Consider the following 13,210-nt stretch of genomic DNA (forward strand, 5'->3'; position numbering starts at 1 on the left):
TATGGAAGCAGTGCGGTGATCCCTGCCACAGAGAGTGACTCAGGGCAGTGGTGGCTCAGAAAGGCTTGCAAAGCTCTGAGCAGGACTATTAGCCTTTGAGAAGAGAGAAACTTGCCCTTTCTGACCTGATTTCACCTCGGGCCTATCTCTCTTCGCGATCTACCCCCTCCCGGAAAACTTCCTCAACAACAACATTTATGGTTTTCTGATGCAGCCATTCTCCAGCCTCTTTGTGTCCCTGCTTAGCTGGCAGCCAGCTATGCTTACCTGCTTTTTCAGGGAAAATAACCGTTGACAAGCAATCAGTAATGAAGAATGCTATTTTTACCAATTTGTTATCTGAGGATAGAGAAGGCCTGGTAGTAAGAGCACTTCATGGCTGAGTGAGTTATTATATTTTCAGGAAAATGAAAAGCGTCAATTTATATTTCCTTTATAAGAGTCAGGGACTTCCTCCAGAAGTGTTTGGTCCCACAGAACAGCAGTTTGCTGGCCAACGTTATTTTTGTTGGAACATTTTGGCATTTATCCCTGAGTAAGATTTTTCTTCCTGGCATTCTGAATGTGGGTTTAATCTTGCTGTTTAAATGTGGTTTTTAGTTGTTGCCTTTGCAAGGTGACCCAAAACCCAGCATCCCAGTTAATCTCTGGCAAACCCCTCCTTCAGTCGTCCAGAAAGTTTGGGAGCTGTTCTCAGAAGCCATCCTTTCCAGCTGCATGTGAGTCAGCAAGGCCAAACCAGCGGATGGGGCAGGAGGCAGGCTCAGGAACTAGGCTTCTGTTTGTTGGTGAGTTTTCTCCTAACAACACAGAAAGAACTATTATTGAAGAGTAAAAAGTTCATTGAGACAATAAAGAACAACAAACCCAAAGTAAATAGTGTAACACACACACATACACACACACATATACATCCCCCTGCCCTTACACACGGTCTTCAAATAAGGTTTTTTTAAGGCAGAGACACTAACAAATAAGCATGAAAGCAAGTAACTGAGATAACTGACTCCAACCCTGAGCTTCCCTGGGACAGTTTTCATTGTCCCCAAAGTGCCCGTGGTATTCCTTTCCATTTTTAAAAAATTAAAATAAAAATCTTTTGATGGAGGCACTGGAGATTGAACCCACGACCTTGTGCATGCTAAGCATGCGCTCTACCCCTGAGCTATTTCCATCCTTCTACTTTCCCATTTATAATAGGTCTTTGTGACGGGGTTGGAAGAATCAACTTCTTCCCATTTCATGGCTCCTGCTGAACAAAAATTTAATTTTCATTTTCAGAATTTTTATTTTAAAAATGGAGTATTCTTTTTTTTTCTGCAAACATTTCTAGTTCTGAGGGAGCATGTAAAACAACACAGCCCCAACAGGAAGCATGAGCGCAGATCGGGGTCAAGGGGAAGAGGTCGGGGGTGATTTCCAGAGTTGCCCGTGTTCGGGGGCAGCTGTCAACAGCTAGAGTTTCTGCTGCTTCCACTGGAAATGGGGCACTGATGAGCTCCCCAGGGCACACGGCTGTAAGAGGATGCAGGCAGACCCCCACGTGGTGATCTCCACACTCCTGCTGTTACCTCCAGGCTCAACGGAGGCACACCCCCCTCCATACGACCCTCCCCACCGCCCCCTGGAGAGAATGCCCATGTAAAGTGATTCCTTGGCAGAGGGTTTGGGGATAATGGTGTTCTGGTAAGCTAATAGCCCCTGCCACACACTGGCGTGTATTATATTTAGGAATGAAGGATGCCAGGATTTCAGTACTGAAGAATGAAACAAGCACAGAAATAGCTTGATATTTAATTACTGAAATGTATACTAAATTCTGGGGTTAAAAGTCTAAATGCCTGGACTGAAATCCAGGGACCCATGATCAAATAAACTGGCAGGTCTTCCCTTGTGTGGCTTCTCATGCTCTCTTTTAATGTTGGAGCCTCAGTTTCAGCATCTATGCAATGGGGATAATCACTGAATCCCTCTCATAGGGACGTTGTGAGGATTGAATAAGAAAATGTTTGTAAAATCCCTGCCCATACTTGTAAATGTGGATCATTCCAGTCATTAGCTTCTCCAGGTAGGAACAGTGTCTTAGCACCTGAGACACATACGTTGTACCTGACACGTAAGAAACATCCAGCATATATTTGCTGAGTGAGTGAACGGAAGCATGAGTGTTGGTGGACATCAAGTGTTTCCAGCACATCTGCAGACTGTAGACGAGCTCATCGCTGCAACCTGCTATTTCAGTCCCATCTGACTGCTACTGCTTCATTAAAAAGTAATTCTGATGACAAACTACTCTCTAGCTCTGATTACCCTCTCACTCAACAGAAGAATTAATTTTCTAGTAATCGAGTCTGCTCAGAGATATAAAATCTACAGCATTTCCCACAAAATAAGTAATTTCCCCTTATAAATTAAGTACAGGTAATGGGTCATTCACAGACTCTAATATAGTAATGAAAATTAATGTTGGTCCCCTAATTGCAGGCTAATTATTCCCTATGCTTGGTGAGTCGGTGGCCACCCTCCTGGCGTGAATTGGGCAGCTGGCTGTGGTTCCTGTCCCCAGCTCTCTATCTCTCTCACCAGTCCATAGAGCCCTACATCCACAGTGAGATACATATGGCTCAGGACAGACAATAGATACTGGTTAAGAAACTGCATGGAAGGAAGGAGGGAAGGAGGGAGAGAGGATGCTAGCTTCTCTTAGATAGGAGAGGGGAAAGCTCACAAGGTACTGGGAACCCAGAGGTATGGTTCTGGGAGGTAATAAATTGCCTAGAAAGGAGATCTGTCTGAACAGAGCAGACTTTTCAGTACATCATGTACATAATACTGCCTCAGGATGGTCTAGCTGTCCTCTGAACGTGCATGATCAATTTGCCAGGTGAAGTGAATGAGTGTGACTGTGAAATTGCCTTAAGTTTTCAGATTTTCTATGTATATTGGCTTTTTGTGTCTCCTTTGACTCAAGCATCTTGCACGTGGCAGTACTTGTGCCCAATGCAACCTTCTCTGCTGCTTCCCCTCTGATCGCTTTGCCTCTGGCTCCCTGTCTCCTCTCCTTTGTTTCAGAGCTTCTAGCCTTCACCTCGGCCAGGTCCCAGCTGTCTCAGCAGAGAATCCACTGGTCATCTAATCACACCAGAGAATAGTCCCCACCCCCTCAGCCTCTCTCCTAACTATTTATGGATCTTAGGAGAGCTTTTTTGCCAGCGAAGGTAAAGTTTCTGAAGCTTCCTTTTCTCCTGCTAATTGACCCGCCTTCACTGGGGCTGCTGCGGGGCACAGCTCTGAGCCTGCGTCTGTGCAGCTGGGAGAGGATGTGTGGTCTCACCTCTCAGCAGGCTCCTGTGGTTTTGTGAATTTGCAGTGGGACTGGTAAGCGTATTTTCTCTGAGATTTTCATGGCAGCCATGTGCTCAAAAGCAATAGCAGAATTGTTATCAGGCTGCTGATTCAATAATGCAGAAGAATCAGTTTCGTGCTGAGAATGTATTTCCCAAGCACATTACGACGAGGATCTGTTGTCGAGAAAGGGGGGTGGTCCCTGTTTCCTGGTATGGCAAGTGACTAGAAGTTTGCCCTCCTGAACTGACACCAAAAGTATAGGTCTGTAATATATCCAAGGGCAATCCAGGTCAAATAGGCTATCTCCACATTTAATTTGTCTGCCACAGCTACTAAATGTATGGTTTCCATTTTCCCTCAGTTTTGTAGTTTTAGCAACTAATTCTCATTTCTCTCAACAGTATTGAGCAGAAGGGGGGAGGTCAGGAAGCGCCAAGTGCACCCCTGAGCGGGCTCTCTCACGCACACATCCAGCAGACAGACATCCAGAGGGGACGGGATGAACCCTGTTGATGGGAGATGTGTGTCTTTCAGGTTGCTGGCATCATCTCGGCTGGGATCGTGATGATTGCCATCGTTGCCCTGGGGAAGCTTCTGGAACCCTTGCAGAAGGTATAACCCTGCTTCTCCCCACCCTGATTGCATAATCTCCCTTCACTGCTCTGCCCCCAGAGAAATAACAGATTTAAACATCATCACATGGAAATCCATTCCCCAGCATAACACAGCCTTCCCTGTCTCCCCTGGCAGTCGGTCTTGGCAGCTGTCGTAATTGCCAACCTGAAAGGGATGTTTATGCAGGTGTGTGATGTACCTCGCCTGTGGAGGCAGAATAAGACTGATGCCGTAAGTCACTTACCCATTTTTCTCTGAAATAAGAATTGCTTCTTACGTGCTTCTTGCCTATTACTCCATCCCTGTATCTCCTAAGTCTGACTTGCATTTTGGGACTACAGCAGAAATTAGAATTTTGTGGATGAGCCAAAGCTGCGAAACCTCCCACGTGAGCTGCGTTTTGTGAAAGTCCTGTATCTCTGGGAAGATGGAATTCCAGCAAGAATCCCATAAGAACTCACTCATATACCCTTGGTCTTCTAAAGCCAAAAAAGAAAACAAACAAACTTTATATATATTAAAAAAGAATCCTCAGGGCAGAGTATAGCTCAAGCGGTAGAGTGCATGCTTAGCATGCACGAGGTCCTGGGTTCAATCCCCAGTACCTCCTCCAAATATCAATAAATAAACCCAATTATCTTCCCCATAAAGAAAAAAGAGGAAAAAAAAAAAAAAAACCCCAAATCCCCCAATTTAGAAGGGCAAACAAAGCAAAAACAATAAGCCAAAATACAAAAACCCACACAGATTATAATTCTGATTAAAGTCACATTTACAACTGTTCTGAGGAATGGTTGAAAAAAAAGATAAACTCTTTTGAATTCTCCTCTAATTTAAACCAGAACAGATAAAAAGAATGGGAAAATTTCTTATATATCAAGATGGAAAGACCTCCAAGACAAATTGTTAAGTGAAAAATACCAGTGCAAAACAGAAGACTGTGTATAACACATTAAAAGATGGGAAAATAAAATACGCTTTGTAGTCATATTTGCTTGTATTTGTGAAAAGTCATGAGCAAAAAGTGTGCACTTTTGCACACATACACACAAATAAAAGATACAACAAGGGAGACAGGTTGGGAGTGGGGAAAAGGCTGCAAGCAAGATTTTCCACTGCACACCTTTCTTATACTAATTTCATTTTGAACTACGTTAATATATTACCTGTTCAAAAATTACATTAAAATATTTAAATGGGACATATATTTAAATATTTAAATGGCCTTTATTGAAAAGGCCAATTTCCACTTCCACTTAAAATATGAAATGAAGTCAGGCTATTTTAAAAAGCTGTGATTTGTTCATGGGCAATTGATCTTATTATTTTTACAGGTAGTCACTCACCTGATGGCACCTGATGAAGAATTAACATAATTCTTTCCATTTCCATATTTTCCTAGGTTATCTGGGTGTTTACATGCATAGCATCCATCATTCTGGGGCTCGACCTTGGTTTACTAGCTGGCCTTATATTTGGATTTCTGACTGTGGTCCTGAGAGTTCAATTGTGAGTAATACAAGATCCAGGTTACCTATAAACAGGACAGCACACCCTGAGATTTCTTATACTTCCTTTCATAATGCTTCCTACATACTGAGTGCTTCTACGAATTAAGCATATGGTGCTTTACTCATGTTGTTATATTTAACCTTCAAAAAAGAAATCCTGTGAATAGGTTTTATTATTCCCATTCTATGCATAAGATCATTGAAGCTCAGAAAGGTTAAGAACCTTCCCCAAGATCACACAGCTAGTAAGTGGCTGAGCCAGGATTTGAACCCAGGTGTATCTCACCCCCAAATCTATGCACTTATTCACCTACTCTACTGCTGTGCTCTCCCCTGAGTCATGGTGAGACGAAAAGATACATTTGGTTCAGCAAAAGACTGAGGTGGCTGTGTAGTTTCTTTATAAAATGAGATGAAGTCTGAGAGGCACTGGGCCCAAGGCTTGGAACCAGACAACTGCTAAATGTATTACAGCTCATTTTCTTTGGAAGCTCATAACCCAGAAGTTAGGTAACCAAGAACTGGAGACTTCAACACAGTTGACTGTAGCCAAAATTCATTCCGATCTGCCAAATAACGGTATGTACCCAATAAGCCACGCGGATCAGGTGAAGTCGACATAATCAGATCATGTGCAGAGTGCAAGCCGCAGAGACACAGTTTAAAGTCATGGCTCCTGTGAGGCAGCCTGAAGGGGCGTGCTGCTTCCCTCATTTTGTTTTGTCTCTAGAGGGGCCTTTGGTAGGTGCCCTGGGTGTCTGGAATTGTCTAGACGGAGCGCAGAGGAGAACTTCTCTCCTTCCTCAAAATTTCCGTCATTTCCCCAGACTTCTGGTCCCTTCTCTGCCTGCGCTTGGGCCATGAAGGAATAAGAAACCCAGGAAAACCTCAGCTTAGCATGAGTCCACCTTCCCTGTTCCAGCAACTAATTCTCCTTCCCTCCTTCCTTCCCTACCCTGGCAGGTGGGAGCCTGCCCAAGGGCTTGTGTTTATGCCCCCAGCACCCTTCAATGGTTGCCCAAGGGCCCGGAAGAATTCTGAAGCTTCCAAAGTATCCAGTTTGCTGTGGGGAAATCCCTCAGAAACTGTCCTTGGAAAAGGATGCCATTTGTGCTTTGTGTGCCTCCGTATTTGTTTTTCCTTGTGTGAGTGTGAATGGGGAGAGAAGGGTTTTGTAGAGGAAGACTTTCACAGTTGCTGAGCTTTAAGGTAAAATTCAGCACAGCACAGCAGGCCCAGGGGAAATCAGTGGAGAAACAGTTTAGCTGCAGGTTTGGTAAACGAGGCTTTCAGCCAAGCAAAAGCAGTGTCCTCCCCAGTATTTAATTTCTAGTAATTATAAGGCTGATCCAGAGAGCACATGGCTGAGAGGACCCCAAACAGATACTCTTTCTTCAGGAACTGTATTTACAATCTGTCCTTAGTCACACCTGAAGAATCATGGAATTTATTTGATTGCACCAGGGACAGGAAACCAGCAGCCTGGTGGCTGGGGAGGACTTATTTCTGGTCCTCCCAGACTCCTGTCTCTATGAAGAGAGACTAACTTGATCACTGCAGACTCTCCAGAATTAATCAGAGAGTTGCTTAGCTCCCAAGTAAGTTGCAGGCACTGTACCAGGCAGGGAGGACCCAGGGGTTACAGTTAGAGGCTGGGCTGCCTTTTCCCCCCAGCACCTTTATTGAACTTCTCTGAACCTGTTTACTCACCAGTAAAAAAAATGAAGGCAATACTGTGACCTTTCAGGGTTATGTCCTTAAATAAGATTTAACTTGTGTGAAAGCTCTTTGCTTATCCCATAAGGTGTTAAAATATATGAAAGTAGGATGCCATGCACGTCTCTCCACCACCAGAAAAGAGTCACACTTCCTCCTTCTCCCCCAGTTCCACGCAAACACCAGCTGTTCACTTCAGAGTTAGCTACCGGAAAATGTCATCTACACTCAAGACAGAGTCCCCAAACACCCAAATTATGGGTTCTTCAGTATCCGTAATTTCTTCTTTTTATTCCAAAATATGCCCATTCCACAAAATTCTGACCTTAGTTTTTCTCCTTTTAGTCCCTCATGGAACAGCCTTGGAAGCATCCCGAGCACAGACATCTACAAAAGCACCAAGAATTATAAAAACGTAAGTGCCTTTGTTTGACATTTGGTGGATCTGGGTTCACTAAGCTGGATTTTCCGGGGTTGCGTATTTCTCTTGTAGCATTTCTCAAGGTAGCCAAATGGGAAGGCTTCTCTTGAGAAAGTCTGTCTAGAAGTCCACTGGGAGTAATATGAAAACTTTTGATCCAATGTACCCTCAGATATCCTTGGTTTATATGAATTTTGTCCACACTAGTTAAATGTCATTTTAATGTCAGACCACTGTAAGAGGAATTTTAAAAAATAGGCAATTCAGTTATTTCCAGAGTTGAATCAAACTTCTATTTCTCCAAGTGAAGGGGGTCAAAAGGTACAAACTTCCAGTTATAAAATACATAAGTCATAGCAATGTAATGCACAGTAGGGTGACCTTAGTTAACAGTACTATATTGCATATTTGAAAGTTGCTAAGAGAGTAGATCCTGAAAGTTCTCATCACACGCACAAAATTTTGTAACTATGTATGGTGACATTTAGTTAGACTTACTGTGGTGATCATTTTGCATTGTACACAAAAATCAGGTTGTACACCTGAAACAAATGTAATACATCAATTATACCTCCAAAAAAGGACAGAGCCTCAGAAATCTCTAGAACAAAATAAAACATATCAACATATTTGTGATGGGAGTCCCCCAAAAGAGAGAAAAAAAGATACAATATTTGAATTAGTATCAAAATTTTCCCCAATTTGATGAAAGATATGATGTACAAATCCAAAATGCCCACTGAGCTCAATCAATATACACAAAGGTCCACACCTAGACACATTATAGTAACACTGTTGAAAGCCAAGACATTACGTTTTTTTAAGTAAGAGAAACAAAATTCTATTTCTGCACTATGTTACCCTTATCCTCTGTGAAATTGTATGGAATCCTTGTAAGATTTTCTTCTGTTCAGTTCTAAGAAGAGACTTTCATGTTCTCTGTCACCAAGAACCTTGTTGGACATCTTTCCCTAACCTTGGAATCAGAAGAAATAATATTAATACAGAAAACAAAAAACAAAGAAAATAAACAACCCAATGATGGGCTTGTGTTCCCTGAAAATAAGACTGCTCAGTGACCACCAGGGGGAACAACGATGAAAAACTGAGAAGGAGAGAAAATAAAGGGGGTTGGTCCAAGATGGTGGCACAGGAAGATTCTGAACTCACCTCCTCCTACGGACACACCAAATCTACAGCTACATATGGAATAATTCTTGCTGAAAAAGAACTGATAGCTAGATGAGCAGCTCTTCCACAACAAGGAATTAAAGGGCCACAGGAGACAAGTAGGAGAGGCAGAGATGCAGTCTCCCAAAACCCCACTGCTGGCTCCACAACCCATGATAGGGAGGGATCTCCTAAGTCCAGGGCTCCTCCCTGAGGAGCAGGCAGTTTGTGCCCCACATCCCTTGGGACCCTCACCAAAGAGACGAGGCCTCTAAAATGTCTCGCTTTGGAAACCAGTGGGGCTACATCCAGGGGCCCTGGGAGGGGTGCTATGGGAATGAGATATTTCTTTTGAGAGGCTAACTTGTGGACTCACTCATCCTGGGACTCAACATGAAGGCAGCAGTTTGAAAGTGCCTGGACTATATGTGAAAGAAATTCATTTGCTCATCTTAAAGCATCTGCCAGAGGGGCAAGGACCAGTTGGGACGTTTGTCAGGGAGGAAGGCGCTGGCAGATGCCATATTTGCGTACTCCCCATACCTTGCTAGCGCAGGTGGCTGTACCCAGGTACGACTTCAGTAGAGCTACAGCAACCCCGCCCCTGGTGCTCTTCTCTTGCATTGCTAACGCTGTGCAGTGCCCCACCCTCAGCCCTCTCCTGTAGCCAGACTAAAGCAGACAGGCCAACACAGTCCACACAAGGAATGCCCCATGGTTCCCTGACCCTGGGGGACCAGAGGGGCTTGCATGCCTGGGCCCCACCAGACTGAAACAGTTGGAAAGCTAGTCCTGGGCAGTCTACCACACCCAGGGTACTGCGCACAGAGAAGACTGAAACATACCCTGGTCTGCCTGTGAAAAAGGCCCATTTATTTATCCTAGAGCTTCAACCTGAGGGATAGGCTGCAGGTCTGCCACACATGTAGTGGCTACAGAGGTGCTCTTGGCCATGTAGGCAGGGAGACACCATCCTTGCACCTTTCCTCGGCCTCGCAGCAGCTTGTGGTACCTCCCAGAAAGGAGCTTAATTACACTCATCTGAAGCTCCAGTTTTTGCAGCCATTATCCAGCAGGTATCTTCAGATCTCCTGATTTGGAGGTCAGCAGGGTTTACAGTTATGGTCCCACAAGACTGTGTGTATTTGCATACTTTAAAAGCTGCTGCCTGAGGATCTGGATTCCAATCAGCCTGAAACCAGGTGCTGACTGACAGCCCTCCCTTTGGAACACTGACAGGTCTTGGCACACCCTCAACAACTGGGACAGATCAAAAATAAACCAGGCTACTCAGACAAGCACAAAGGTTTGAGAGCCAACTAAGAGCAAGGGCAAGGCTGAACAATAAGGTTCCTCTCCTACACAGGCCACTCCTTTAAGACTAGAAGAGGTAGCTGTTTTGCCTGATACACAGAAACAGAGAATCATGCAAAATGAGGAAACAGAGGAATAGGTTCCAAATGAAAGACTGAGATAAAACGTCAGAAAGAGATCTGAATGAAACAGATCAGTAATCTACCTGATAAAGAGTTCAAAGTAATGGTTGTAAGGGGGGAGAGTATAGCTCAGTGGTGAAGTGCATGCTTAGCATTCACAAGGTCCTGGGTTCAATCCCCAGTACCTCCTCTAAAAATAAATAAACCTAATACCTTCCCCCCAAAACAATCAATCAATCAATCAATATTCAAATTAATGGTTATAAAGATGCTCACTGAACTCAGGAGAAGAATGGATGAACACATGAGAACTTCAACAGAGACAGAAAATATAAGAAAGTCTAAACAGAAGTCACGGAGCTGAAGAATACAATAACCGAACGGAAGAATACACTAGACGAGTTCAACAGCAAACTGGATGAAGCAGAAAAATGGACCAGCAACCTAGAAGACAGGGCAGTGGGACTGACCCCAGCAGAGCAGCAAAAAGAAGGTGAGGACAGCTTACGGGACCTATGAGACAGCATCAAGCAGAATAACATTCATATTGTAGGGGAACAAGAAGGAGGAGAGAGAAAGAGAGAGGCAGAGAACCTTTTGAAGAAATAATGGCTGAAAACTTCCCTAACCTGGGGAAGGAAACAAACATCCAGGTCCAGGAAGTACAGTGAGTTCCAAATAAGATGAACCCAAAGAGATCTATACCAAGACATTATAATTAAAATATCAAAAGTTAAAGACTGAGTCTTAAAAATAGCAAAGAAAAATAACTTGTTACATACACGGGAACCCCCAAGGGGGGGGGGGTCAGCTGATTTTTCAGCAGCAACTTTGCAGGACAGAGGGGAGTGGCATTACGTACGCAGAGTATATCATGAAAGGACAAAACTTCCAACCAAGAATTCTCCACCCGGCAAGGTTATTATTCAGAATCAAAGGAAAGATAAAGAGTTTTCCAGCCAAGCAAAAGCTAACGGAGTTCATCTCCACTAAACTAGCTTCACAAAAATGTGAAAGGGATTTCTTTAAACTGAAAGGAAAAGGCACTAACTAGCAACAAGAAAATGTATGAAAGTAAAAATCTCACTGGTAAAGGCAAATATATAGTAAAGGTAGTAGGTTAACTGCTTACACAGCTAACATGAAGGTTAAAAGACAAAGGTAGTAAAATTAATTATAACTACAATAAATAGCTAAGGAATATGCAAAACAAAAGGATGTAAAATATGACATCTAAAACGAAAGGTGGGGGAGGAGCAAAAATGTAGACATTCTAGAGTACATTCAAACTTAAGTTGCTGTCAGCTTAAAATAGGCTATTTTATTTATAGATTTACAGGCTGCTATATGTGAACCTCATGGTAACTACAAAGCAAAAACCTACAGTAGATACACAAAAGACAATGAGAAAAGACTCTAAATATAACATTAAAGAAAGTCATCAAACCACAGCGAAGAGAGCAAGAGAAAGAGAAAGGAACAGAACAAGTCTCAACACACGTAAGAAGGTTGAAATGGTATTAAACATCTTTTCCACAACGGTATTAAACTAGAAATCAATTATAAGAAGAAAACTAAAAAAACCACAAAATCACAAATATATGAAGACTAAGCCACATGTTACTGAACAAACAATGGGTCAATGAAGAAACCAAAGGGGAATTAAAAAAAAATACCTCAAGGAGGGAGGGTATAGCTCAGTGGTAGAGTGTATGCCTAGCATGCATGAGGTCCTGGGTTCAATCCCCAGCACCGCCATCTAAAAAAATAAATAAATAAACCTAATTACCTCCCACCTCCCAAAAAAAAAAGAAAAAGAAAAAAAAAAAAACCTCGAGACCAGTGAAAATGGAAATACAACATTCTGAAATTGATGAGATGCAGCAAAAGCAGTTCTAAGAGGGAAGTTCACAGCAATACAGGCCTAACAGAAGAAACATGAAACATCTCAAATAAACAGTCTAATTTACATCCAAAGGAACTAGAAAAAGAGCCCAAAGTTAGTAGAAAGAAGGCAATAATCAAGATCAGAGTGGAAACAAATGAAACAGACTTAAAAAAAAAAAAGAAAGAAAAAAGAAAAGGAAAGATAAAAAACCAAAGAGCTGGTTCTTTGAAAAGATAGACAAAATTGACAAACTTTTAGCTTGGCTCACCTAAGAAAAAAACAGGAAAATAGAGAGGGCTCAAATAAATAAAATCAGAAACAAAAGAGGCAAACTTACAAATGATACCACAGAAATTCAGAGGATCGTTAAAAGACTACTATTAACAACTATACAGCAACAAATTGTAGAACTGAGAAAAAAAGGATAAATGCCTAGAAACATACAATCTTGCAAGACTGAATCATGAAGAAAAAGAAAATCTGGACAGACTGATCACTAGTGAGGAGATTAAGTCAGTAATAATAATAAAAAAAAAATCCCAACAAACAAAAGCCCAGGACCAGACTGTTTCACTGGCAAATTCTAACAAAGATTCAAAGAAAAGTGAATACCTATTCTTCTCAACACTTCCAAAACACGGAAGAGCAAGGAATGGGTAAACAGGCTCCATTGTCTAGTGACAGACGGTAACCAGATTTACTGTGGTGATCACTGGAGAAATTGCTTATGGAGAAAGTGGACCTGCCATGAAGGAAAGTTAGAAAGAAATGAAGGGAGGGAGGGAGGAAGAAAGAAACGTAAGAAAGTATTAATTTCACAACAAATAGTTTTTAAAAGCAAAAAAAAATTTTTTTTTTAATGTGAACCCTAGGAAGTTGTAGTCTAATATTACCTTAACATTAAAAAAAATGTTGGCTACTGACTGGAATTGCAGTAGCTGCTGCTTCATTTATTTCTATAATCTTTCTCAGTTATGTTGAACCAGGTACCATCAAGAGCTAGAAATGACTCTAGAGACGAATCTTTTTGCTCTGTGGCAGGGAACCCTAGGTGAGTCTCGGGTTCAGAGTTTGAGGCTCTGGCTTGTGGAGACCTTGCCGAGTA

The 13,210-nt window shown here is 42.4% G+C and overlaps 1 protein-coding gene and 1 long non-coding RNA gene across 7 annotated transcripts in view; one reads left to right on the top strand and one right to left on the bottom strand.

The window, feature by feature from the left end:
- SLC26A4 (solute carrier family 26 member 4) overlaps positions 1-13,210 on the top strand; it is a 49,113-nt gene that overhangs the window by 21,691 nt on the left and 14,212 nt on the right. For all 6 annotated transcript variants that reach the window (XM_032484229.1, XM_032484228.1, XM_032484224.1 and 3 more), the window contains exons 11-14: positions 3,883-3,960; positions 4,099-4,194; positions 5,366-5,472; positions 7,536-7,605. In XM_032484229.1, the coding sequence (XP_032340120.1) occupies positions 3,883-3,960; positions 4,099-4,194; positions 5,366-5,472; positions 7,536-7,605 (351 nt within the window). The remainder of the gene's footprint in view (positions 1-3,882; positions 3,961-4,098; positions 4,195-5,365; positions 5,473-7,535; positions 7,606-13,210) is intronic.
- Positions 63-7,598, bottom strand: LOC116665043. The gene is made up of 3 exons (XR_004321631.1): positions 7,516-7,598; positions 5,310-5,497; positions 63-800 (listed from the first exon to the last, which is right to left on the bottom strand). It is a non-coding gene; the product is annotated as an uncharacterized LOC116665043 (long non-coding RNA).

This window comes from Camelus ferus, chromosome 7, assembly GCF_009834535.1.
Source record: "Camelus ferus isolate YT-003-E chromosome 7, BCGSAC_Cfer_1.0, whole genome shotgun sequence".
NCBI classification, from domain to species: Eukaryota; Metazoa; Chordata; class Mammalia; order Artiodactyla; family Camelidae; genus Camelus; species Camelus ferus.